At 58.8% G+C, this 26,480-nt stretch overlaps 1 protein-coding gene across 1 annotated transcript in view; it reads right to left on the reverse strand.

Annotated features, from left to right (window-relative positions):
• The window catches only part of NFYC (nuclear transcription factor Y subunit gamma), a 32,915-nt gene extending 16,879 nt beyond the window's left edge, over positions 1-16,036 (reverse strand). The window contains 2 exon segments of the mRNA XM_054171041.1: positions 227-339; positions 15,842-16,036. Coding sequence (XP_054027016.1) covers positions 227-331 — 105 coding nt within the window. The 5' untranslated portion in view covers positions 332-339; positions 15,842-16,036.
• Positions 16,037-26,480: the final 10,444 nt, after the last annotated feature.

Here is a 26,480-nt window from a genome sequence, read left to right on the forward strand (position 1 = left end):
CAGGCACCTGCCCCTCCAGCTGCCCCCAGGCAGCCCCCAGGCCTTGCTGCCCCCCCTGCCAGGCACCTGCCCCTCCAGCTGCCCCAAGGCAGCCCCCAGGCCTTGCTGCCCCCCCTGCCAGGCACCTGCCCCTCCAGCTGCCCCGAGGCAGCCCCCAGGCCTTGCTGCCCCCCCTGCCAGGCACCTGCCCCTCCAGCTGCCCCCAGGCAGCCCCCAGGCCGCTCACCACGGTCAGGTTGCGGATCTCCTCCATGACTCGGGGCCAGAAGGACTGCAGGCTCTGCTGGGCATCACTGCTGCCAGCTGTGCCAAAGCCTCCCTCTGTGGACATCCTGGCAGCTGCAAGACACAACAACAACAAAGCAGAGCTCAGGGTCAGAGAGTCAAGAGCTCCCAGAGATGCCCTCCAAGGCCCAGGCACACAGGTAGGGGCCAGCCCTGCTTCAGCCCTCTGGAAAGCTGTCAGATGAAGATCTGGCAGCCCAGGGCTCCCAGGAGCTGTGTGGAGAAGCCACAGCCTCTGGACCTGGGCTTCTCCTTTCAGATGGTCTGTCTTTTTCCACAGTGAAAGGGAACACTGATAAAAGGCATCAGAACTGCAAGCAGAATCATCTTCTTTCTGCCCCCCTGAGAGCTCTGCCTCTGTTTTCAGTGGTGCCCAGGGACAGGGCAAGGAGCACAAACTGGAAGCCAGGAGGTTCCACCTGAACAGCAGGAGAAAGTTCTCTGGTGTGAGGCTGCTGGAGGCCTGGAGCAGGCTGCCCAGGGAGAGGCTGTGGAGTCTCCTTCTCTAGAGAGAGATTGCAAACCCAGCTGGAACACTGTGCTCCTGGGCAAGCTGCTGGGGGTGCCCCAGCTCCAGCAGGGCAGGTTGGCCTGGATCATCTCTAGAGGTCCTTTCCATCCTCCTGTGACTCTGATTCTCCACAGGGAAGGCTCTCCAGACACACACAGATGTTTGTGCACTGCCATGGCATGAACAAAGCCAGCAGAGCAGCTTTCACTCCCCCCCAGAGAGGCACAACCCCCCCTCTGCTTTTTGGCTCACCAGGCCAAGGGTTGCCTCAGTCCTTCCTCAAGCCAAGGAGAAACACCATCCCCACCACCCCAAGACACCAACTGGAGGCAGCAGCCACTTGCCCCTCACTCCCAGAGCTGCTACTCCAAAGCCCTGCTGATCCATGGAAACCTCATTAGGGGATCCAAGAGAGGGATGGCAGACAGAGAGCTGGTTACCTCCTGCAGCCTACACTTCCCAAGGCAGACTCTGAGGAGTTCTATTTGTCTCTCATCAACCTGGGACCCAGGAGGCGTGGGAAGAGCTGAAGAGGAGTCTGACAGGGGATGACAGAGAGGAAGGAGGTCAGAGATTGGCTTTTCAGCCTCAAAGCTGAACTTTGGAGACAGGAAGAACTCTGAGTAAGGAACTGAGTGAAAGAAGAAGGGAGGAACAAGTGACCCTTCAACAGCTCTGCATTAGAATGCTGCCTGCCTGCCCAAGAAGAGATTTCAAGTATTTATGAGAAGATAGAGAGATAAACATTCTGATGAGGGTTAAGTTACACAACCACAGCAAGGTTTGGGCTGGAAGGGACCTCAGAAGTCATCCACTGCAACCTCCCTGCTGGGGCCAAGGACACCTCTCAGCTAGACTCAGCTGCTCAAGGCCTCATGCAGCCTGGCTTCAAGCACCCCCAGGGAGGAGGCAGCCACAGCCTCCCTGAGCAGCCTGTGCCACAGTCTCACTACCCACCTTCTTCCTCAGCTCCAGTCTCACCCTGCTCTGCCTCAGCTTCAAACCATTCCTCCTTGTCCTGTCTCCACACACCCTCAGGAAAAGTCTCTCTGCAGCCTTCCTGCAGGATCCCTTCAGGTCCTGGATGAGCAGAGGGCTGGAGCACCTCTCCTATGAGGACAGACTGAGGGACTTGGGGCTGTTCAGTCTGGAGAAGAGAAGGCTTCAAGGTGACCTAATTGTGGCCTACAAGAAGGCTGGGGAGGGACTTCTCAGGATCTCAGGTAGTGACAGGACTAGGGGGAATGGAATGAAGCTGGAGGTGGGGAGATTCAGGCTGGAGGTGAGGAGGAAGTTCTTCCCCATGAGAGTGGTGAAGCTCTGGAATGGGTTGTCCAGGGAGGTGGTTGAGGCCCCATCCCTGGAGGTGTTTAAGCCCAGGCTGGATGAGGCTCTGGCCAGCCTGATCTGGTGTGAGGTGTCCCTGCCCCTGGCAGGGGGGTGGAACTAGATGATCCTTGTGGTCCCTTCCAACCCTGACTGATGCTATGATACTGGCAGGCAGCTCTAAGGTCCCCCCTGGAGCCTTCTCCTCTCCAGGCTGCCCAGCCCCAGCTCCCTCAGCCTGTGCTCAGAGCAGAGCTGCTCCAGCCCTTGGCTCATCCCTGGGGCTCTCCTCTGGGCTCACTCCAAGAGCTCTGTGCCCTTCTCACGACAGGGACCCCAGAGCCTGCTCCAGAGGATTATTCTCCATGAAGGCAAGCACTATGATTATGATTGTTTGTTTTGTTCCCCTTAGCTGGATACAAAAAGCAAGCAACTGGAGGCCAAACCAAAAGGGCTGAGTCTTCCCCCTGAACTGCCTGGGGGCCATGGCAGTGCCGATGAGCAAACATCTCACAAGCACCACATCAACACTTGGCAATTAAGAAGCTTTTCTGCTCCCCGGAGCAGAACACCTTGGCCAAACATTAAACTCCCTAAGCCCTGTGGCAGCTGACAAAAGGCTGGAAGAGCTTCACTTCAGAGGAGCACAAAGGCAGCACGGAGACGCCTCTGATGCCTGTGGCTCGCTGTGCCGCTGCTCCGTGGTTGGTTTTCAACAGAATAGACCAGACCATGTTGGAAGAGACCTTCAAGATCATCGTGTCCAACCCATCAACCAATCCAACCCACCTAATCAACTAACCCATGGCACCAAGCACCCCATCCAGTCTCTTCCTGAACACCTCCAGGGATGGTGACTCCACCACCTCCCCAGGCAGCCCATCCCAATGGGCAATCACTCTCTGTGTAGAACTTCCTTACCCCCAGCCTAAACCTCCCCTGGCACAGCTTGAGACTGTGTCCTCTTGTTCTGGTGCTGGCTGCCTGGGAGAAGAGACCAACCCCCACCCGGCTACAACCTCCCTTCAGGGAGCTGTAGACAGCAAGAAGGTCACCCCTGAGTCTCCTTCTCTCCAGGCTAAGCAACCCCAGCTCCCTCAGCCTCTCCTCACAGGGCTGTGTTCCAAGCCCCTCATCAACTTTGTTGGCCTTCTCTGGACACCTTCCAGCAAGTCAACCTCCTTCCTAACCGGAGGGGCCCAGAACTGGACACAGTACTCGAGGTGAGGCCTAACCAGTGCAGTGTACAGGGGCAGAATGACCTCCCTGCTCCTGCTGGCCACACTGTTCCTGATGCAGGCCAGGATGCCATTGGCCCTCTTGGCCCCCTGGGGACACTGCAGGCTCATGTTCAGCACCCCCAGGTCCCTCTCTGGCTGGCTGCTCTCCAGCCACTCTGACCCCAGCCTGTAGCACTGCATGGGGTTGCTGTGGCCAATGTGCAGAACCTGGCACTTGGATGTGTTCAATCTCCTGCCCTTGGCCTCTGCCCATCTGCCCAGGTCCTTCTGTAGAGCCTCTCTACCCTCCAGCAGATCAACTCCTGCCCCCAGCTTGGTGTCATCAGCTGATGGACTCGATGCCCTCCTCCAGATCATCAATGAAGATGTTAAAGAGCACGGGGCCCAGCACTGATCCCTGGGGCACACCACAGGTGCCTGGCTGCCAGCTGGCTGCGGCACCATTCACCACCGACGGCTGCGGGCTGGGGCTCCTGCTCCGGCGCCGTGGGATGAAGCTGGCTCCCCCTGGCTGCCTCCGCTCTGCACGCCGGAGCGGCAGCCTGCTGTTGAAAACACGACCTGCAGGGCGACCACCAGGACAGCCGAGATCTCGGAGCTGGAACGCCGCGGGGCCGGGAGCAGCCCGGCGGGGCCGGGAGCAGGGGCCGGGAGCAGCGGCCGCAGCAGCCCGGCGGGGCCGCAGCCGCCGCCCGGCGGGGCCAGGCCATCGCCACAGCCCCAGCGAGCCGAGGCCAGCCTCCCCGCTCAGCAAAGCTCACACCGCAGCCGGGGATGGGAAAAGGAGACCTGCTCTGCCTGCCCTCACCGCAGCAGCACAGGGTGATGGGCACTGGAAGGGACCCCTGGGTCCCTGCTCCAGCAGGGCACCCCCACAGCTTGCCCAGCAGCACAATGCCCAGGGCGGGTTGGAAGCTCTCCTCACAAGGAGACTCCACAACCTCTCTGGGCAGCCTGCTCCAGGCCTCCAGCAGCCTCACACCAAAGAAGTTTCTCCTCCTGGGTTCCAGTCTGTGCCCCTTGTCCTGTCCCTGGGCACCACTGAGAAGAGTCTGCCCCCAGCCTCTTACCCCTCACCCTTTAGCTCTCTAAAGTCTGGTTCTAAACCATGTCCCTCAGCACCACATCTCTGCCTCTTTGAAACACCTCCATGGACAGGGAGTCAACCACCTCCCTGGGCCAGGGTCTGACACCACTTTCAATGAGTAGATTTCATCTGATGTCCAACCTAAACCTCTCCTGGTGCACCCTGAGGCTCTTTCCTCTTGTTCTGCTGCTTGTTACTGCAGAGAAGCTACCTGACAGTTGCAGAGAGCCAGAAGGTCTCTCCTGAGCCTCCTGCTCTCCAGACTAAACCACCCCCAGCTCCCCCAGCTGCTCCTCAGCAGATCTCCTGCCTCTCTTCACTGTACACATCCTCTGCTTCCAGACCTTGAGCAACCTGGGCTGGTGGGAGGCCAACCTGGGCTGGTGGGAGGCCAACCTGCCCATGACAGGGGAGTTGGAACTGGATGGTCTTGAAAGCCCCTTCCAAGCCAACCCCTTCCATGACTCTGCAGTCAGAGGTCACTTCAGCCAAGCCTCTTGTCATGAAAGAAGATCAACTCCATAGCCATCCCAGCTCCAAGCTCCACATTCACTACAGGGAAGCCATGCAGCAGAAGCCTGGCTGGGAACACAGGAGTGGAGGAGGAACAGCCAGGAACGATTCTGTCTTGCTTGGGGGAGGGGGTGAGGAGGGCTGGGGGTGGCAGTAGTGGCACAAAAATAGATCTGAATTGTGCTGGAGATCAATGGGTTCTTCTTCTGCCTTAAAATTCAGGCCCTGCCCACTCAATTATGTAAATTGTGCCAGCAGTGAGGCAGTGCTGGAAGGTGAGTCAGGGTGGCAGCCAGGGTGGCACTCGCCCTGGCACTGCCAGCACACAGAGAGGGTCTTCAAACCACCCTCGGGGGCTCTCTCTTGCACCCATTCCCTGCACCTCCTGCTCTCCCCCGAGGACAGGCTGGGGCAGCTGAAGTCAGTGTGAAAGGAGGCACCACCATGTCCTTGGGAGAGGTCCTGCCCACAGAGAGCCCTGGGGAGCCTGCATCCAAAGCAGCATGGCCAGCAGGCTGAGAGAGGGGATCCTGCCCCTCTCACCTGCTCTGCTCTGGGGAGGCCTCACCTGCAGCACTGCAGCCAGCCCTGGAGCCCTCAGCACAGGACCTGATGGAGGGGGTCCAGAGGAGGCCTGGAGCCCCTCTGCTATGGGCAACAGGCTGAAGGAACTGGGGGTGATCAGCCTGGAGAAGAGAAGGCTCTGGGGAGACCTCAGAGCAGCCTTCCAGTACCTGAAGGAGGCTACAGGAAGGCTGCAGAAGAACTGTTTGCAAAGGCCTGCAGGGACAGGCCCAGGGGCAATGGCTTGAAATGACAGCAGAGCAGATTGAGATTGGATGTGAGGATCAAGTTCTGCACCAGGAGGCTGCTGGAACACTGCAACAGGTTGCCCAGGGAGGTGGTTTGAGGCTTCATCCCTGGAGTTCCTCAAGGTCAGGCTCAACAAGGCTCTGAGCAAGCTGCTCTGGTGGAGGATGTCCCTGCTGCCTGCAGGGGCTTGGACTGGCTGAGCTGTGGAGCTCCCTTCCAACCCAACCCATTCTGTGCACCTCTGAAGCTCCACAGCCTGGGCCAGGGTGGGGGCTGGCAGCACACCCAACCAGGCTGAAGGGTGGTGTTAGAAACCTAGCAGAAGCACAGCACCAGAAGCCATGCCACACAACTGAAGTGACCTCCCCACAGCACCAGCTCAGAAATGAGGCTACAAACATTGGAACACCAGGGGGAAAATAGCACAGCACTTAGAAAACCAGGGTGGGGAAAGCAAACCAAATCATCTCAGTTCCTGCTTGTCCTGGTTACTGCCCTTTCCTTTCCTCTCTGAAAGCAAGAGGCTCACCCTTGATACCTGGGGTGGCAACAGCTGAACAGCAGCAATGAGGGACTCTTTGCAGTGCAATTTTGGCAGGCAAGCAGAGAGGCAGAGAAAGAGGCAGAAAACCTCCCAGACAAATACCAAGTGGTTGAGCTGGATCCTGCTGCCTCTCCAGCTCCTGCACTGAACACCCAGCAGAAGTGGAAAAGCTCTTCTGAGGAAAGTGTGCTCAAGTGACTCAAGTCTGCTTCACACAGGGAAACAGTTGGCAGGCACCAAAAGAATGAGGACAGGCTGGGGGGGGGGGGTCTGAGCCCAGGGAAGGGAAGGCTCCAGGGGGACCTCAGAGCTGCCTCCCCCAGTGCCTGAAGGGATCCTGCAGGAAGGCTGCAGAGAGACTTTTGCTGAGGGTGTCTGGAGACAGGACAAGGGGGAATGGTTTGGAGCTGAGGCAGAAGTTCTTCATATGAGGGTGGTGAGACTCTGGCACAGGCTGCCCAGGGAGGCTGTGGCTGCCTCCTCCCTGGGAGTGTTCAAAGCCAGGCTGGATGAGGCCTTGAGCAGCTGAGTCTAGCTGAGAGGTGTCTGTGTCTGGCATCTTTTCACACCCAGAGAATGGGTTGGGTTGGAAGGGAATTTAAAGTTGATGCAGTTCCAGCCCCTTGCCATGGGCAGGGACAGCTCCCACCAGCCCAGGCTGCTCAAGGCCTCATTCAACCTGCCCCTGAACACCCCCCCAGGGAGGGCACATCCATAGCCTCCCTGGGCAGCCTGTGCCAGTGTCTCACCAGCCTCACTCTAAAGCACTTCTTCCTCATCTCCACTCCCAATGTGCCCTCCTCAAGCTTCAATCCATTCCTCCCTCTGCCTGCTGTCCCCCATGAGCTCACAAAGCCAAGAGGGACTTTGTTCAATGCCCTTGGGCTGCGTTTTAGCCCTGATCATGCAGCACAGACACTTCCTGCTCTGGAGGACAAGCAGGAGCAAACTGCCTGCCAGGTCTGTGGGGATTAAGCAGAATTTCAGCCCAGAGCTGGATATTTTTTTCTCCCTCATCTCAGTTGCTGGTTTTGAATCCTTCCTGAATAATCCTTCATGAAATGAAGGGGTTCTTGATAGCAAGCCCTGGGAATGCCTTCACAGCTGCTCAGCCTCCTGACAGCCACACAATTTAACTGGCTGAAAAAACTACACTGGCTGCTAACCTCCCAGTTAGCTGAGCAGCTGGAGCAGACGCTCAGCAGATGATCCTGCAGCACATTTAGGACACAGTCAAGGCTGCACTCAAATCAAACCATCAGTGCTGGGAGCTTCTCTGCTGCTGCTCAGGCACCATGGTGCTGGAAGAGAAGGCAGAAAGAATCACACAACTATGGTTGGAAAAGGCCTCCCAGGTCCTTGAGTCCAACCATTCCCTGACTCTGCCATGGCTGCTGCTAAGCCATGGCCCTCAGCACCACAGCTCTGGCTCCTGAAACCCCTCCAGGGATGGGGATTCAGCTACCCCCCTGGGCAGCCTGGGCCAGGCTTTGAGAACCCTTTCAGGGAAGAAGTTTCTTCTGATGTCCAACCTAACCCTCCCCTGGTCCAACCTGAGGCCATGTCCTCTCATCCTGTCACTTGCTCCTTGGGAGCAGAGCCCAGCCCCCACCTGGCTCCAGCCTCCTTTCAGGGAGCTGCAGAGAGCAATGAGGTCTCCCTCAGCCTCCTCTTCTCCAGGCTGCACACTCCCAGCTCCCTCAGCTGCTCCTCCCCAGCCCTGCTCTCCAGACCCCTCCCCAGCTTCTTTGCCCTTCTCAGGCCCTCAGTGTCCTTCTGAGAGTGAGGGGAGTGACTCCAAGCAGAGCCAGGCCAGCAGCAGGTACAAGCTGGGGAGCCATGAGCCATCACTGTGAGGTACTCACCAGAACCTGGGATGGTTTTAAAGCAGAGCAAAAAGCCACAGCAGGCCACAACTTCTCCCAGCTTCTGGGCCCTTTGTTATCCTGGGTAGGAAACCCAGATCACTGTCCTGCTTCCAGGGGCTGCAGGGTCCTTCCTCTACAGGGATTCTCTTAGTATTCCACATTCCTATTCCTCCACTCACTTTCCAATGGCACCTGGCAAAGAGTTTAGAATCCCTCTTTGCCCAGGAATAACCAAGAAGCCTTTGCCTCCTGAGGTCAGCAGATCTGACTGGAAGGCAGCACAACTGCTTCAGGATGGGCTCCCCAGACCCTTCCCTTCCTTCATTTGCATTACAAACATGCAAATTCCTCTCCCTTCTGGGTCACCTTCACTGAATGGGGGGAAAAAAACCACCCAAGGCAAGTGAAAGGGACCCAATTCTGATGTCCCAGGAAGTGACCAAACAGCAAAGCAAGTCAGAAGCAGGGAAGGGGAGAAACCTCTCCCCTCAATGTGTTTTCAGCATGAAGAGAATCCTGCATTTGGGAGGAGAAATCCAAGGAACCAAAACCCCAACCAGCTTCCTGTAGCTCCTGGGAAGCTGTGGCAGCCATCCTGAGGTTTGATGCTGCTGTCAGTGCCCCCTGCAACAGCTGCCACAGCTCCTGGCCTCATCAAGGAGAAACACTCAGGAAAAGGTTTGAATTGAAGAGTTTTCCAAGGCTGCAGCTGCACAAATTTCACAGAATCAATGGGGCTGGAAAAGACCTCAGAGATCAGCAAGTCCAAACTATTACCCAACACCTCCTGACAACTAAACCCTGGCTCCAAGTGCCACATCCAAGCCTTTTTTCAACACCTCCAGAGATGGTGACTCCACCACCTGCCTGGGCAGCACATTCCCATGGCCAATTACTCTTTCTGGGAAGAACTTTCTCCTCACCTCCAGCCTAAACCTCCCCTGGTGCAGCTTGAGACTGTGTCCTCTTGTTCTGGTGCTGGTTGCTAGAGAAAAGAGACCAACCCCAGGTTTCTCTGGACACCTTCCAGCACCTCAATGTCCTTTTTAAACTGAGGGGCCCAGAACTGGACACAGGACTCAAGGTGTAGCCTAACCAGTGCTGAGCACAGGGCAGAATGACTTCCCTGCTCCTGCTGGCCACACTGTTCCTGATCCAGGCCAGGATGCCATTGGGCCCCTGGGCACCCTGCTGGCTCATGTTCAGCCAGCTGTCAACCAGTACCCCCAGGTCCCTTTCTGCCTGGCTTTTCATTCACTTGCAGCCACCCAGGCAGGTGACCAAGCCCTGGAATGAAGGGAGCCAAGGCTGCTCCAGTGCAGATGTCACACTGCATTATGTAAACACAAACCCTAGGCCGATTAGAAACCAACAAACCAAGCCCAAACAGCCTGCCTGGAAAGGTGACCTCCTGTGGGCATCCTCCAGCCTAACAGCCAGGCACACACACCCCCCCCCAACCTCCTCCTCCTCCTCCCTGCCATGACCAAGGTGCTCAATCCAGGGTCAGCATCTTCATAGATTCATAGGATGGGTTGGAAGGGACCTTAAAGATCATCCAGTGCCAACCCCCTGCCACAGGCAGGGACACCTCCCACCAGCACAGCTTGCTCCAGGCCTCATCCAGCCTGGCCCTGAACACCTCCAGGGAGGGGGCATCCACAGCCCGTGCCAGAGTCTCCCCACCCTCACTGGAAAGAATTTCCTCCTCATCCCCAGTCTCAGTCTGCCCTCTTCCAGCTTCAATCCATTCCCTCTCACTGCCTACCAATCCAAGCCCTGGTCAAAAGCCTCTCCTGGAGCCCCTTCAGGTACTGGGAGGCTGCTCTAAGGTCACCCTGGAGCCTTCTCTTCTCCAGGGTGAACAGCCCCAACTCTCCCAGCCTGCCCCCATGGGGGAGGCTCTCCAGCCCTCTATTCATCTTTGTGGCCTCCTCTGGACCCACAGCCTCCCTGGGCAGCCTGTGCCAGTGTCTCACCACCCTCACTCTAAAGGATTTCTTCCTCATCTCCTGTCCCAATCTCCCCTCTTCCAGCTCCAATCTTCTTCTCCAAGCTGAACAGCCCCAACTCTCTCAGCCTGTCCACACAGGGGAGGTGCTCCAGCCCTCTGATGGCCTCCTCTGGACCCACTAAACTTCTCCTTTACACCATCACTACTCCCTGATGAAATCAGTGCTATAAAACAAGCCTGGGGAAGATCCTCAAACAAGACTACCCAGCCTGCTTTCTGAGCAGGTAGAACAACCAGGAAAGGCCAAGGGACCTCAGGAGCAGAAGGGACACACAACCAGCTTTGCTCAGCAGCATAAAATGGCATCCAAGGACCTTCTTCTCCCTCACAGTGCTGAGAGAAGCCAGAAGCTGGTGTCATTTGTTAATAAATCCCTTTCCAGTGCCACCAAAAGCTTTAGGTTTGTTTTTTCCTGCTGCTCCTGACCTAGAAAAGATCAAGCAGCACCTCTTCTTCTTCCCCAGCTCCAACCTCCTGCAAGCTGAAGCAATGAAAGATGCTAAACCCTGGGGATAACAAAGTCTCCAGCAGGAGTGATTTCACCTCACAGCAGCTGCAGGCTCCCCTCACATCCTGCTGCCCCTTTAAACAACACTCAGCACCTGAGTATTTCCTAATTTCAAGGTAAAAAGAACTTCCAGCTCACAGCCAACAGCCTGCTAGAGAAGTTGCTGGCCTCCTACTAACACACTGGAGCAGCCACCCTTCTTAATAGATGACTTCAGGTGATGCTTCTCCTTCTGTCCCCTTCTTGGATTGAAACCAGTCCAACATGCCAGCCACCACAGAGCTGATCAAGCTTCAGCCTAAACCAAGGTGATGCTATCCCCCCCCCATCTTCATTTCCACCCAAACACCTCCAGGAACAGCTAGGGGTTGTGACAGTTCAAGGATGATGCAGGTTGAATTTCAGCCCCACCAAGCCTGTGTCAGTGCAGATCAGGCTCACTCTTCCAACCTCCCTCCCAAAAGAAGGCTGCAGGATGTAATTATCTGCAAAGTACCTTTAAGGTAAACAATGTGCAATCAAAGTGGGGGGGGGGAAAAAAGGCTAAGAGCAGGGCTGAGAACCCTCCAGCTATGTCACCCAGTTCACCCCAAGAGGGCAGGGCCGGCAGGAGCGACATTTAGCATCTCTCAGCGGGAGCAGAGGAGGAGGAAGAATGTCTGCAATGTGCTTCGAGTCCTCGCTGAAAACTTCATTCCAATCTGCAAGCTATTCTGCATGTCCTCGGTGCCCTCAGCCACCAGCAGCAGCTTCGTTTTTCCACTTCAGTTCGTTCTTTTTTTTTCCCCCCCCAGTCCAAAGTGCCGTAAACAAACTTTGTCCTTCATTGTGGCAACTCGGAGCGCTGGTATTTCAAGGTCACTCGTGCCGGCGAAGGCAGGCCTAGCTCCAGCAACTTCAGCCGCAGCTCCACTCTGAACAGGGAGAGCCGGGCAAGAGCCCAGCCCTGCCACAGCTCGGGGGCTCGCCGGGATGCCCGGGAAAAACCCTTTACACCGGACAGCTTCGAAGCTAAGGCACGCTCTCGGCCGGTTCCCCCGCCCGTCGCCGCTGAGCTGCGGGGCTGCCGTGACCTTCAGTGCGTACTTCCAAATCCAAAGGAACACAAAGGGCCGCTGGTACTTGTCGGGAGTTTGGCCGGCGGTTTGGGGGTGATGGGAGGTCCCTTGAGCCTCAGGAGCCGCCTTACTGATGGCTGCCCGCGGGCCAGCTCCCGCTCGGCCGGGCAGCCCCTGCCAAGGGCAGCCGGGGCAGGCTCCCCCCCGCCCGCCCCGCAGCTCGGCGGCAGCCCCGGCGATGGGGGGGGCGCTGCCATTTTGTGCGTGTGTCCTCTTCCCCCGGTTACCGGCCGCAGTCCGGCGCAGCCCCGCCGCAGGGTGCGGCCCCGTGATGCCCGCAGCCGTCCCGGGCAGCTCGGGGGCTCGGCTCCGGGCCCAAACAGCCGCCGCGACCCGGGCGCCTCCTGCCGTCCCTTGGAGCCCCCCGGGCTGCCCTCCCACCGCCTCTTCTTCTTCCCGCCGCCCAAAGCCGAGATAGCCGAAGCCCGGGCGGCCAGCGCCCGCTGCCGAGGCCTGCTCCCCCATCACCGGACCGGGCCGCAGCCGTCCCACGCCCCGGTCAGCGCAGCTCCGGCCGCCGCGATCAACTTACCGGGCCGCGACCACCGCAAGCCCTGCCCGACGATCGGGGGGCAGCTGCGGCGGGGGGGCGGCGACCCGCAGACCTCTCCGCCATCCCTTTGTCTTTGAGCTGACCGCTGCCTGTCGGGACTCCGCGTCCCCGCCGGCCCGGGCCGCCGGCCCCTTTAACAGCCGCCACTCAACCTACCCTGCTGCGCCCGCCCGGCCCGCCCCGCCGCTCCGATTGGCTACGCACCGCCCCTGGGGGGCGCGGCCCCGCTCGCCTATTGGCTACCGAAGGCAGCCCAACCTCGCCGTCCACTTCCTGTTTTAAAGTTACCTTGAGAGGCGGCGCAGGGGTCAGAGCGGCGCCCGCCCTCCTCAGCGCCCCGCCCGCTCCTATTGGCTGCTCGGCTCGACGGAGGGGTCGTGGGACGGCTGCCGATTGGCCCGCGCAGCTGTCACTCCGGCAACATGCAGAGGACGCCCCGCCTTCCCCACACCGCCTCCTCTGCGTCACGGGGGTGGGGGTGGGGGTCGCCGAGCGGGGCCGGGACGAGAACGGGCCGGAGAGAGGCGCGGAGAACGCCTGGTGACGCTTCCCACCGCCGAGCCAAGAGCTGAGCCGCATCACACACAAGCACAGCGAATCTGTGTGTGCGTAGACTCAAAATAGTCCAGGAACTGGCGAAAAACATTCCCCCGAAATCTGAGTTTCAGACAGAAAAATCTCCCACAGAGCCACATGCCTGGCGCAGACCCTCTCACTAGGCCTGGACGCCTCCAATAACCTCCCCAGAGGTTGCTGGTGACTTGTTAAAAGAGAATTAGTAATAGCAGTAGTTTGCAATGCTTCGTGCCATTCCACGGAGGATGGCCGCGGTATGAGCGCTATTAGAGGTATGCGAGGTGCTCTTGGGTGGTATGCAAGCAGTCCCGGGGAGGAGAGCAACGCCTCTTGCTGCTGTTTCGAGTGGCAGCCCTGCCCCAGCACCTCCCAACAATCCCAAATGCACCCCTGGATGCTTTCTCACACTCTGCTCTCACCCCCTTGTCACCCATGGAGCTTGGAGCCCCTCTCCTGCGCGGCCCAGGAGGGCCACGGCAACAGCTTCGGCTCTCCCAGCATCCCATAATTCCTCACGACAGGGAAAAAAACCAACAAAAAAGCAAAGGAATTTGGGGCAGCCCTGCAGGAAAAGGCCTTATTTCAATCCTAGCAGCTGTTCTTGCTCCAAAAATCACACAGGGTATCTGAGCTACCCCTCAGGAAGTACCCAGATCCCACTCAACTGCAAAGCTACTGGGACGAGAGGAGGAAATGCTGCTACCAGGGTCGCTGTCACCTCTTGCTGCACTTCTAAGAGAGTCCCTGCAGGGTCACTCACCTATGGCATGAGAACCTACACTCAGGAACGTGGCTTATCTTTATAAAGGACGAAATAATGAGAGGGAACAGCTTGGTGGTGCAGGAGGAATGACTGCTGCAAGGTCACTCAGCCACCCCGCAGCGATCCGAGAGCTGGCAGGATTAGACCTGGTTCTCTGCCCTCGCTCAGAGCAGCCTGCAGCTCTGGAAATTCAAAGGTTCCACTCCAAGCACTGCTTTCTGCTTTCACCAAGACCCAGTCATCCCAAAACACATCCAAACCCTCCACTCAGGGTGGTCACAGTGGCCTGCAGGCTGCAAGTCCCCAGGGCTTCAAAGGAGCCCCTGTAACAGTGGTACAAACCTCAAGGTGGTTATGACAAAGCCTGTGATGCCAGGTGAGAGATTATAGATTCAGAGATTTGTTAGGGTTAGAAGGGACCTCAAGGATCATCTAGTTCCAATCTCCCTGCCATGGGCTGGGACACCTCACACTACAGCAGGCTGCTCACAGCCACATCCAGTCTGGCTGCACAAACCTCCAGGGTGAGGCTTCCACCACTTCCCTGTGCAACCTGTGCCAGGCTCTCACCACCCTCATGGGAAACAACTTCTTACTCACATCCAATCTGAATCTACCCACTTCTAGTTTTGCTCCATTCCCCCCAGTCCCCAGGTTGTCACCACAACAACCAGTGTCTAAGGGATGGTAAACTTGGCCCAGGTTAAGTTTAGGCTGGTACCAGAGAACAGCTCAAGTGAAGACAAGTGCAGGTGGAGGAGTTATCTAATCCAAAAAAGCAACCTAATTTAAGAAGGGCAAGGGTAAGCCTAAGAAAAGACACAAGATGTTGCCAAGGGAAACAGCAGCAGATGATGGTTGATGACCCAGGAGGTCTATTTTCTGGATGTAGGACTAGGAAGTTAACCACATGCTTGTAGGCCATCTGCTCTGGGAGGCCACTTGAGACTTTCCCTTTAATTGTCTGTACTCAGCTATTGAGAGACAAGAAGTATTTATTCCTAAGTATATGGAGAATACTTTCCTCAACACAAACATCTCCAAAGGCAATAGGAAGAGTTATAATCCTGAAGTACCTACCCAGCACTCCTGGATTTTTTTCTCTGAGCAACCTGACGTCTGCCTGAACTCTGGAGCAAGCCCTTGGACACAGCTCAGCCAACATAAAGTGCCAGCCACCCTGCTTGTCCTCTGCCCCCCACTCAGCCCTGGCTCCCTGCACACGCACACAGCTCATGATGTGGCCAAAGAATGAACTGACCTGAGTGTAATCCAACCCAGCCAAGAATTTGCTTTCATCCACGCCATGCTTATACTGCTTTTAATTATAGTTATTCCTTCCATTATCTCAACTCAAGCAAAAAACAGAACCTAGGGAGACCCTATTTACTGGCACACGTTCTCGCAGCTCTCAGTGCCCTGGGGTTGTGAGCACAGATTAAGCAACCCCTCAGATATTTCGCAGAGGCTCACAAATAATCTCCGACTGCTCCGCGGCCAGGCTTGGCCCCAAGCCCTCTTCCCACCCAGCGCTGAGGCAGACCCAGGAGAAGGGCCTTAAGGCCTGTAGAACAAAAAGACCCAAAGGTGGGTAAAATACGGTAGCACCAGCATCTGAACACCAACTCTCCCACTGCAAAACCTCTGTCAGAGGCCTCGCGGATCGAGCCTGCCGCCACCAGCGCTCGCTGGCTGCCCGGGAAGGTACCTCCCGCCCCGGGAAGGCCTCGGCCATCGAGCAGCACCTGCTCCAGGCGCTCCGGTAACACAAGGACCGCAGGGAACTAGCTCCCTTCCGGCGAGGCCCAGCCGCCTTCCCCGCGCCCCGGAGCAAGCCTCGGTCGCGCCCTTCCCCCACCCCCGGGGCCGCGCGGGGAAACGGTTCGGCTTCCTGTCCTCTCCCCGGTCCGCACCTCGCTGTCCAATCAGACTGCAGCTTCCCTCGCCCGCCTCCCCCAGCGAGGGCCAATCAGGGGGAGCGGCGCAGCTGCGCCAATCGGAGCGCAGCCGTTAGGGAATGGGGGGGGGAGGGGGAACCCCTCGGGCCGCCCCCGCCCTGCGCCCCCTCAGTGGCCGCTGCCTCCCCCCCGCCGCGCTGCCGCCCGTTCGCTTCGCGCTCACCGGGGCGGCCGGCGCCGCGATCTCCGCTTCCTTCGCCTCCTCCTTCGTCCGGTGCCCGCGCTGCCTCCGGCCCGATCGGTGGGAAGCGGGAAGGAGGGGGAGGGGGACGGCCGGAGCAAGAGCGAGCGGCTCAGCGGCCGAGAAACAAGATGGCGGCGGCTCCGTGAGGCGGCGGCGCGGCGGCCCCGCCCCTTTCCCCTGGGCCGCGGCACTGCGCAGGCGCCTGACCCGCGGCCGAGCTCGCGAGATTTGCCTGGGCAGAGGCGGGGAGGATCCGCGGGGAGGAAGGATCCGCGGCGGGGGGGTCGGGGTCCGGGTCCGGGCAGGTCCGAGCTGGGGCCTGGGCCACGGCGGCACCGCCCCCGGTGCCAGGAATGCGTCGAGAGGTTTGCCAAGCCCCTGAGTGCGGCAGGGCCTGGCGCGGGCGGCCCCCGGCCTAGCCTTGTGCGGGCCTGAGCCCCATCAGGGCTGAGGCCTGAGTCCAGCGTGAGGCAGTTCCCCGGGCAGGGAGCTCGCAGCCTGGCTCCCAGGTCCTCATCTGAAGCGTTGGAGGAAGCTGTGGCTGTGCCTCATTTTCTCCGGGTGCCTGGCAGCACGGGAATCATACCCCAGGCTCCAGTCTGGACTCTAGTGCTGGTGCTTTAATAGTGATATAGAATAGAATAGAATAGAATAGAATAGAATAGAATAGAATAGAATTAACCAGGTTGGAAAAGACCTTTGAGATCATCCACCCAACACCATCTAATCAACTAAACCATGGCACCAAGTGCCTCACCCAGGCTCTTCCTAAACACCTGCAGTGATGGTGACTCCACCACCTCCCTGGGCAGCACATTCCCATGGCCAGTGCTGACAGGTAGGGCTCTGCATTCCCCAGCCAGCCCAACTATGGTGGAGGAATCTCTCCTCTTTGAGTTGTTCCACTGTTGGCTACCCTGTTGGCTCATCCCTGGAGGTTTCCAGCCCTGCCTGTCAAGGCCCTGAGAGCTGTCCAAATTAAACTTGAGTGAGCTGTCCAACACTCCTCACACAGGCCTCTGATCTATCATCGCTGGGGAACTTTCTGCTACTATCCTATACGAGCTGGAGCCAATTCAAGCAAAAGTCTGTGCTCCACTTCAGCCAGCTCTCTCATTTCCCAGGGACTGGTATTCTGGCTTGGGGACATGTAACACTGAAGTGTGACTCATGCTGCTTCAAGTATTTTTTTCCCATGGAAAAGTTCATCCTGAAAAGTGGCTCCCATCTTGGCCTCCTTCTTGTCTGTCTGGTGCCCAAGTTCATCCAGCATACAACTAGAAGGAGGATTTGCCTCTGGTGCTCTAATTGTTGGTTGAGATTGGGAAAGGAGAATCAGATCCTGTGTGGCTGCTGTACTTGTAGAATCATAGAATTGTTAGGGTTGGAAGGGACCTCAAGGATCAACCAGTTCCAAACCCCCTCCATGGGCAGGGGCACCTGACACCACAGCAGGGTGCTCACAGCCACATCCAGCCTGGCTGCAAACACCTCCAGGGATGAGGCTTCTACCAATCTGTGCCATTCTCTCACCACCCTCCTGGGGAACAACTTCTTCCTAACATCCAATCTGAATCTACCCACTTCTAGTTTTGCTCCATCCCCCCCAGTCCTATCCCTCCCTGACACCCTCAAAAGTCCCTCCCCAGCTTTCTTGGAGCCCCCTGCAGATCCTGGAAGGCCACAATTAGGTCTCCTGGGAGCCTTCTCTTCTCCAGCCTGAGCAACCCCAGCTCCCTCAGTCTGTCCTCACAGCAGAGCAGCTCCAGCCCTCTGCTCATCCTCATGGCCCTTCTCTGGACACCTTCCAGCACCTCCAGATCCTTCCTGGCACAGAGGCTCCAGAACTGGACCCAGAGCTCCAGCTGTGGTCTCAGCAGAGCAGAGCAGAAGGGACGAATCACCTCCCTGCTGGCTCTGCTTCTCTTGCTGCAGCCCAGGCTCTGCTTGGCTCTCTGGGCTGCAAGTGCTCCCTGCTGGCTCCTGTTGAGCTTCTCACCCCCAGCACCCTCAGGTCCTTTCATTCAGGGCTGCCCTCAAGCCAGTCCCTGCCCAGTCACTTCCCCTTCCCACAGAGTTCCCAGAGCTGGTGATGCTGGTACCAGCAGCTCACTGCTTGGGGTTTGCACCCTGTTCAAGGGAAGAGAGAAGCTCCCTGCTCCCTGCACACAGCCAGGGAGCTCAGCTCTGTGGGTTCTGCCGAGTGCCACTTGCCCAGGCGTAGGAGGCTGGATGCATTTCTGCACACGCCGTGGTTTGGGAGCTCAGAAACTCTCGGCTGGGGCTGAAGTGGGAGAGAGCTCCCTGCAAATTCCTGTGGTTGTAGTCAAACTCTTGCAACTTTTGTCATCTCAGGGCCGCTTGCAAGGCAGCCAAGAGCAATAACACTCGTGCTGGGGTTGCTTTGGGGTTGGTTTAATTCGCAGAGTTTCCAAGCTAGCCTCATTCTGTTGTAATTTGCTGGGGGGGGTGGTGGTGGTGGTGGGGTGGTGATGATGCAGGGAGTGGGCCTCCCCCTCTTCCAAACTCCTCATTTAGAACCCAATCACCCAGCACTGCTGCTGACTTGGCTGCTGGGCACAGCTGGCAGACACTCCCCAGCTGTTTATCCCACCAAGGGCCATGCCCCACTCGAGGGATTTCTCACCACAACCCTGCTCCTCCTCCTCCTCCTGCTGAATCCTTTTGTGTGCTGCTTGTGCTCTCTTTCCTCCCCACCTGCTCTCTTCAGCACCAGTGGCTGCAGTGTCTGAAGCTTGGGGTTGCTTAGCCTGGAGAAGTGGACGCTCAGGGGAGACCTTCTTGCTCTCTACAACTCCCTGCAGGGACGTTGTAGCCAGGTGGGGTTGGTCTCTTCTCCCAGGCAAGCAGCACCAGAACAAGAGGACACAGTCTCAAGCTGTGCCAGGGGAGGTTTGGGCTGGATGTTAGGAAGAAATCCTTCCCAGCAAGAGAGATTTGCCATTGGGATGTGCTGTCCTGGGAGGTGGTGGAGTCACCATCACTGCAGGTGTTTAGGAAGAGCCTGGATGAGGCACTTGGTGCCATGGTTGAGTTGATCAGATGGTACTGGGTGATAGGTTGGACTGGATGATCTTAAAGGTCTTTTCCAACCTGGTCTATTCTATTCTATTCTATTCTATTCTATTCTATTCTATTCTATTCTATTCTATTCTATTCTATTCTATTCCATTCCATTCCATTCCATTCCATTCCATTCCATTCCATCCTATTCCATTCTGTCCTATTCCTATCCTACCCTACCCTATCCTATCCTATCCTATCCTATCCTATCCTATCCTATCCTATCCTATCCTATCCTATCCTATCCTATCCTATCCTATCCTACTCAAGCTGTCTGGCTGCCCTCAGAAGGACCAGAGCCATCTGCAGGCAGACAGCTCTCTGTGTCAGCCAGCCCCAAACCTGGGGGAGCCAAGAAAACGAAGAAAGCCCCCCCCTAAAAAAAGGGCAAATCTCCCCCCTCTGCTTTGCACAGATCTGTGGTGTGCTGAGCCTGCACTTCCACCTGCTCAGCCCATTCCCTCCTGTGCCAGGCTCTGCTGTGCTGACTGCACCCCAGGGACAGGTTGTGGAAGGGCTGGAGTTGTTTGGGCTTAGGGAAATCATCTCCATGGAGCACAGGTGACACTTGTGGCACCTGCCCTTAGCTCAGCCACCTCCTCTCCCCTGGGGCTCCCTCCTGTCCTCCCTTACAGCCACCCTCCCAGCTCATCCCAGAGCAGTTGCTGCTTTGGGGCTGTTAGCCCTGAGAAGATAAAAGTGCAGGAAATAAAACCTTGGCTGTAAGGACATGGACTCGATTTGGGGACCTCCCATGGACACAACCACCTTGCCTGGTAGCTTTGGGGAGAAGCAGCTTTCTCTTCTTTGAAAGAACCCCCCCCCAAAAGGTTGTTCAGTGGAGGGGAGGTGGTGGTTTGGGTGTTGCCAGAGGGTCCCTTGGGAGCCCAAAAGCCCTGGAGGACACTCCCGTGTCAGCCCTGCTGCCCTGACTCACCAGCAGCTCTTCTCCTTGGGTAATGTGGGGGTTGAACCCCAACCCCAAGAAGGTCAGGAGCCCTCAGCCCACCATCATGCTCTCCCCAGGTCTCCCAGCCCTCCACCTCCAGTGCAGGGGCCACAGAAAGCATTTTGGAACCCCCAGAATGGTAAAGTCTGGAAACCCTACGAGCTGCAGCTGAGCCGCTGGGAGTGTACACAGCCAGCCCAGCTCTGCTCCCAGCTCTGCTCCCAGGGAGCACCTCCATGGTGCTGGCAGCGGGGAGAGGATGCTCAGAGCTGGCATCCAGTTCGGCTTGCTCGGTCCCCCTGCGGCACAACGGGTTTCCCAGCGCCTGCAGCGTCCCGAGGAGGAGCGGCTGGTGTGCCGGCACCTCCGGCCCGGCCGGTGCCCAGCACGGGGCCCCCGCGCTGGCGTTGCCAGCAGGACCCCGGTGAGCGCAGGTGACCCTGCAGAGCCAGCTTCGACAGCATCCCGGCGCAGCTCCTTCTGCAGGAAGTGGGGCACGGCGCCGGAGGCAGAGAGCGACCTGCAGAGCTGCCGCAGCAAACCTTGCCAGCCCCGAGGCCAAGGGCTCCGGTGGTGCCAAGGGGCCGTACCCCTCTTGCCCACCCGGGGCCCGCCCCTCAGCCTGGTTTCCCCGGTCCCAGCAGAATCCAGCTGCTCCCCACAACTCTTCATGATGTAAAGTGCTCTCCATCCCCCAACGCCCGGCCCTAGAGCTCCCACAGCAGCCTCTAAGCTCCCAGAGCTCTCAGAACAGCCCCAGAGCAGCCACGAAGACCCCAAAGCAGTGCCAAAGCTTCCAGGGAAGCCCCAGAGCCCCACCCTGAGCAGCCTCAAGGCTCCCAGGACAACCTCTGAGCCCCTAGGGCAGCCCCAGAGACTCTAGGACAACCCCAGAGCAGCCCCCAAACCCCTAGAAGAGCCCCAAAGCTCCCATAACTCCCCCAGAGCAGCCCTAAAGACCCTAGGACAGCCCCAAAGCTCCTAGGACAGCCCCAAACCTCCCATAACAGACTTGGAGCAGCTCCAGAGATCTCAGGACAGCCTCAAAGCTCCTAGGACAGGGCCAGAGCAGCCCCAAAGCTCCCCAGGACAGCCCCAAAGCTCCTGTAACACCCCTAGAGCAGCCCCAAGAGACACTTAAGACATCCCCAAAGCCCTCAAGACACCCCCGAAGCTCCCCTAACACCCCCAGAGCAGCCCTAAAGACCCTCGGACAGCCCCAAGGCTCTCGGCACAGCCCCAGACCCTCCCAGGGCAGCCCCACCGGCAGCCCCGGCCCCCCCTGCAGGGACAAGCAGAGCCTGGGGGGCTCGCTGGCAGGGCTTTGCCAACCATGAAGCCACCTTCACCCCGGTGCCCACGTACTGCTGCTGGCCCCCGGGGGCACCGTGAAGCCGAGCCCCAGGAATCCTCTTACCGGGAGCTTTCTCCCGGGATAATCGCATTAGAGCAGCCCCCGCTGGCCGGCACGGCCCCCGGCACGGCCCCGGCAGGGCGAGGGGAAGGTGGCAAACCACAGAGCTGAGCTCCTTAACCAATTAAGAGACATTTGAGATGGGACAGCCCTGATGGGATTCCCAACACCACGCCAAAAGCTTGGGGCTTTTGTCCTCCTGGCTCCAGGGAAGCGTTTCCCAAGGGATCACCTGCAGGGACTGCTGATGCTGGACTGGTCTGAGGAGCACAGGAGGGAGTCCCTCTAGCGTGAGGGATCTGTTGGTGCTGCACACCCCAAGGTCTGGAGTTGCACAGGAATGAGCCACCGAGTCCCTCTAGGGTGAGGGATCTGTTGGTGCTGGACACCCCCAGGTCTGGAGTGCACAGGAATGAGCCACCGAGTCCCTTTAGGGTGAGGGATCTGTTGGTGCTGGACACCCCCAGGTCTGGAGTGCACAGGAATGAGCCACCAAGTCCATCTAGGGTGAGAGATCTGTTGGTGCTGGACACCCCAAGGTCTGGAGCACACAGGAATGAGCCACCCTCCCTTTAGGGTGAGGGATCTGTTGTGCTGGACTTCCTCAAGGTCTGAAGCACACAGGGAGCTCTGAAGCGAACAAGAGCGAGCCACCAAGTCCTTTTTGGTGAGGGATCTGTTGGTGTTGTACACCCCAAGGTGTGGAGCACGCAGGGAGGACTGAAGTGAACAAGAATGAGCCACCAAGACCCTCTTGAGTGAGGGATCTGTGGTGCTGGACACCCCAAGGTCTGGAGCACACAGGAATGAGCCACCAAGTCCCTTTTGGTGAGGGATCTGTGGTGCTGGACACTCCCAAGGTCTGGAGCACACAGGGAGGTCTGAAGTGCACAGGAATGAGCCACCAAGACCCTGTTGGGTGAGGAATCCTGGAGCAACCCTGCTGAGGGAAACAGCAAACTAGAGCTGGCCAGGAGGTTTCCTGCCAGCTGAACCCCAAGTTGTGCTAATTGTGGTTTTATCATTGCCACGAAACTTGATGGCTTAGCATCAGCATCACACTCATAGGATGGCCCTGAGCTGGAAGGGACCTTAAAGATCATCCAGTTCCAGACCCCCATGCCGTGGGCAGGGACACCTCCCCCTGGACCAGGTTGCTCAAAATGTGGCAGTTGGAACACAACAAATGTTAGGAGATGATATTCCTGGTTGAGGCTTTTGAGTCACTGTCTCTGCCCCCAGAAGAAGGCTCCTGGGAGACCTGAGAGCAGCCTTTCAGTACCTGAAGGTGGGCTACAGGAGAGCTGAGGAGGGGCTTTAGACAAGGGCTGGGAGTGCCAGGACGAGGGACAATGGTTTTGAGCTGGGAGAGGGGAGATTGAGGCTGGAGATGAGGAAGAAATTCCTTCCAGTGAGGGTGGGGAGACATTGGAACAGGCTGCCCAGAGAGGCTGTGGCTGACCTCTCCTTGGAGGTGTTCAAGGCCAGGCTGGATGAGGCCTTGAGCAGCCTGGGCTGGTGGGAGGTGTCCCTGCCCGTGGCAGGGGGGTTGGAACTGGATGATCTTTAAGGCCCTTTCCAACCCAACCCATTCCATGATGCTCTGAAAAGAGGATGTCCCTGGGACTGACTCTTTCCCCCCAGAGCTGCAGCTGTGCTCTGGTGGCACAAACCTTCCCTCCTGAGATATTTTCAGCCACTTTATTATTTATTTTTTTCCTTCTTCCCTTTTCTTTCTAAATATTCCTCATGAAGGCCCCCTCCAGACAACCTCTCTCCCTCCCTCAGTTTGTTTATATGCTTTGAATTCTGTTAGGAAACCATCTCCCTCCTTCAGCAGCGTTTTATCCAAGTTTCCATATTTAGTTCTTTCAGCTATTCCTGCTCCTTGCCCAGCTTCTCCATGCACAACAGGACCCACCACATCCCAGCTCTCCTCACCTCTTCCCCTCCCCTCCAGCAGCCCTTGCAGGAGGAGCTGGTGTGGCCCCGGGGCAGCCTGATCCAGCAGCTGGAGTTGTCCCCGGGGGGGAGGTTGGACAAGATGACCTCTGAGGGTCCCAACCCGATGCACTCTGTGAAGCTGTAAAGTTTCCCTTCCCATCCTCCCGGCTCTTTTGGATGCTTGTTGAGCACCCTACCCACCCCCCAGTCACCCCCCTTCAAACCCTGACCTCCCTACGAGGAGCCCAGCGGAGGCTTTGCCCACGAGGGTCTCCGCCGCGCAGGGTGCTGGGGGAGAAAGCCTGGAGCCCAGGAGCGGTGAGGACGGGGGAGCTCCCCCCCTGGGAACTCCACGGCTGGCACGGCTTGAGGAAGGGACAGAGTTAAAGCTGGTGAAGGAGGGCTCCCTGCTGGCACGTGGCTCCATGTCAGCCGCGGTGTGCAAAGCTCTGGAGGAATTTACCATGAGGGAGAAGAGAGAGGCGGCTTAGAGAGAAATTAGTGTTTGTGTTCGGGGAGCCAAGGTGAGTCCAAGGGCAGCGCGGGAACCGGGGCTCTGTCCTGCTCGACTTTCTTCCTCAGGAGCAACCGAGGGTCAAGAAGTGCCCCCTCGGTCCCTACCCACCCCAGGAGGGCCAAGCTCCCGCTCCAGCAGCAGCCCCAGGGGATCGGAGCCGGGAGGTTTATGTGTTCCCCAAGGAGCAGGGACAGCGCCCACCCGAGCTGAGCCAGGACAGGCTGGAAGCGCTTCGGGTCCGGCTGGAGGCTCCCATGGGGGGGCTGGTGGATGGCTGTGGGCTCTGGCTGGTGATTCGTGGGCTCCAGGTGGAAATTCTTGGGGTCCAGGCGGCAGCAGGAAGCTCTGGGCAGTAGCTCTCGGGGTCCAGCTGGTGGGAGAAGGGTCAGGCCGGCAGCTCTTGTGCAGCTGATGGGTGTAGGGTCTGCTTGGTGGTTCTTGGGGTCTGCTTGCTGACTCTTAGGGTCCAGTTTGCGTTTGCAGGGTGCAGCTGGTAGCTCTTGGTACCTGCTTGATGGTTGCCAGGTCCAGCTGGCGGCTTTGGGGTGCGGCTGATGTGTGTAGGGTGCAGCTGGTGGCGTTTGGGCTTTGTCTGATGGGCGTAGGGTCAAGCTGGAGCCTGTTGGGGTCCGGCTGATGGATGCAGGATCCAGCTGGTGGCATGCGAGGTCTTGCCTGGCAGGTGCAGGGCGCAGCAGGGAGGAGGGCACCCGGCTGCCCCCGGTTAGCCGCTCGCTATGGGGGGGTGAATTACCGGCCCCTCTCCGCAGCAGCCCGGGGCCGGGCCCGGGGCTCCCCCGCCCGCCGCTCCCAGCAGCCCGCCGGGGCCGAGGGGAGGAGCGGGCACGGGCGGCGGCAGCGGCGGCGGCAGCGGCGGCGGTGAGTGCCCGCGGCGGCGGAGCGGGGTGGGGCGCTCCCGGGAGCCCAGCGCGGCCACGGCTTCGGTCCCCGCGGCCAGCGGCGCCGCACCTGCCCCGGAGCATCCCCCGGCGGCGGTGGGAGCGGAGAGGCGTTGGGGGGTGCCGGGGGCTTGGGGGGATGCCCGTCACGGATCGGTACCGGGCAGGAGCGGGATGGGCGCTCCGGTAGCAGCGGAGTGGGGGAGAAAAGGGGAGGGTACCGGGGGTCCTGCCTCACGGTGGGACAGCCCCGGGGCTCCCTCTGCACCCCACGGCTGCCAGCGAAGCGCGCCCGGCACCCTTAAACCACATCCCCGGCGTTGGGACGAGAAGCCCCTCAAGAAACCCATCCCTGCACCGAGAGCCGGGGCGGCTGCCACCGGGCTTCCCCCCGAGCCCATCTCCGGGGGCTCCCCGGTTGGGTGCTACCGGGGCCGGTTTGCCGGAGCCCTGCGCGGCTCTCCGGGCAGCGTTTCCCAGCCGGCGGCTCGGGAACGGGAGCTCTTTCCCCTGCCATCCATCACGCCCGCTGAAAGCCCGTTGACGTCAACCCCGTCCCGTACGCGCTGGTCCCCCGCTGCTGGGGGCACTGGGGTAGGGACTGCTGCAAGAGTGTGCTTGTGGGGGAGTCCTGCGTGGGGAGAACTCGACTTGTGGTGCTCAGCTCTTCCCAGCATCTCCAGCCTGTGCTTCATCCGTGGATTGGGCTCTGCTCACCCCAGGAAGCCTCCCCTGGGGGCGCTGAGCAGGTGCCGTGGCTGATTCCGTAGGGAAAGCTGTGAAAGGTCTGGAGGGACCTGGTTCTGTAGGGAGAGCTGTGAAAGGAAGAGTGAAGACCGTGGCCTGGGGTGGGGAAGGCTCCTGCACTGCTCCCCGTGTGCTGTAACTGGGGGCACAGTAAAGTGGGGAGAAGCCCGGGGGCAGGGTGGGCATCGCTTGTACCCCCCAGTGAGGAAGCACCCAAATGGGCATGGGCCTGGCAGTCACTGTGCCTGCACCTCAGAAGGGTCTCTAGAGCCAGGGCCACTGCGTGGGTGCCCACACTGAGCTGCAGGGTTGTCCCTGTGGGAAGTGGTGGCTCTGCCAGGCTCTCTGCTGGCCAGTGCCAGGCTCTGTGCCCGCTCCTGAGGGTCTTTAGAAGCTGAACAGAACCATGAGCCCTGGGCTGAACTGCATCACTTGCTGGTGCCCTCGGGGACCACCCTCTCGGGGCTGCTGCTGCTTGTTTCATTAGCCAGCCAAGAGCTGTGGGACCCTCGGGCCAGAGGCACGGGGATGGGATTCACTCCCAGCACAGACTCAGCATCCCAGGACCATCCCTCTGCTGTGGGACGAGGGGCTGCCAGCCCCAACCAGCCCTGGCACAGCTGGCTGTGTCACACAGCCCCTTCCCCAAGGTGTGGTGGGGCTGCTCCTGCACCCCTCACCTCCAGCCCCAGCTTAGACAGGTGCCCATTTCCTTCCCCACCACCACCTCCTGCCAGCCAGCCCTTCCCTCTGCCTGGCTGGTTTCAAGGCCAGGCTGGATGAGGCCTTGCCTAACCTGGGCTAGTGGGAGGCTGGGGTTGGAATTAGCTGATCTCCAAGGTCCCTTCCAACCCAAACCATTCTCTGGTTTCTCCTGTGCTTGTCCATCTCTCCTGAAGGGCACAGCAGCTCCTCCAACACCTTTGCCTGAGGGCAAATTCCTGCTGCCTCCCACATCCCAGCCCCATGCTCCTGGGCTCTCACTTCACCCCCATTCCCTCCCCACTCTCACAGCACTGCTCACAATAACCTTTCTGGGTGGTGAGACACTGGCACAGGTTGCC

This window comes from Dryobates pubescens, chromosome 20, assembly GCF_014839835.1.
Source record: "Dryobates pubescens isolate bDryPub1 chromosome 20, bDryPub1.pri, whole genome shotgun sequence".
NCBI lineage: Eukaryota > Metazoa > Chordata > Aves > Piciformes > Picidae > Dryobates > Dryobates pubescens.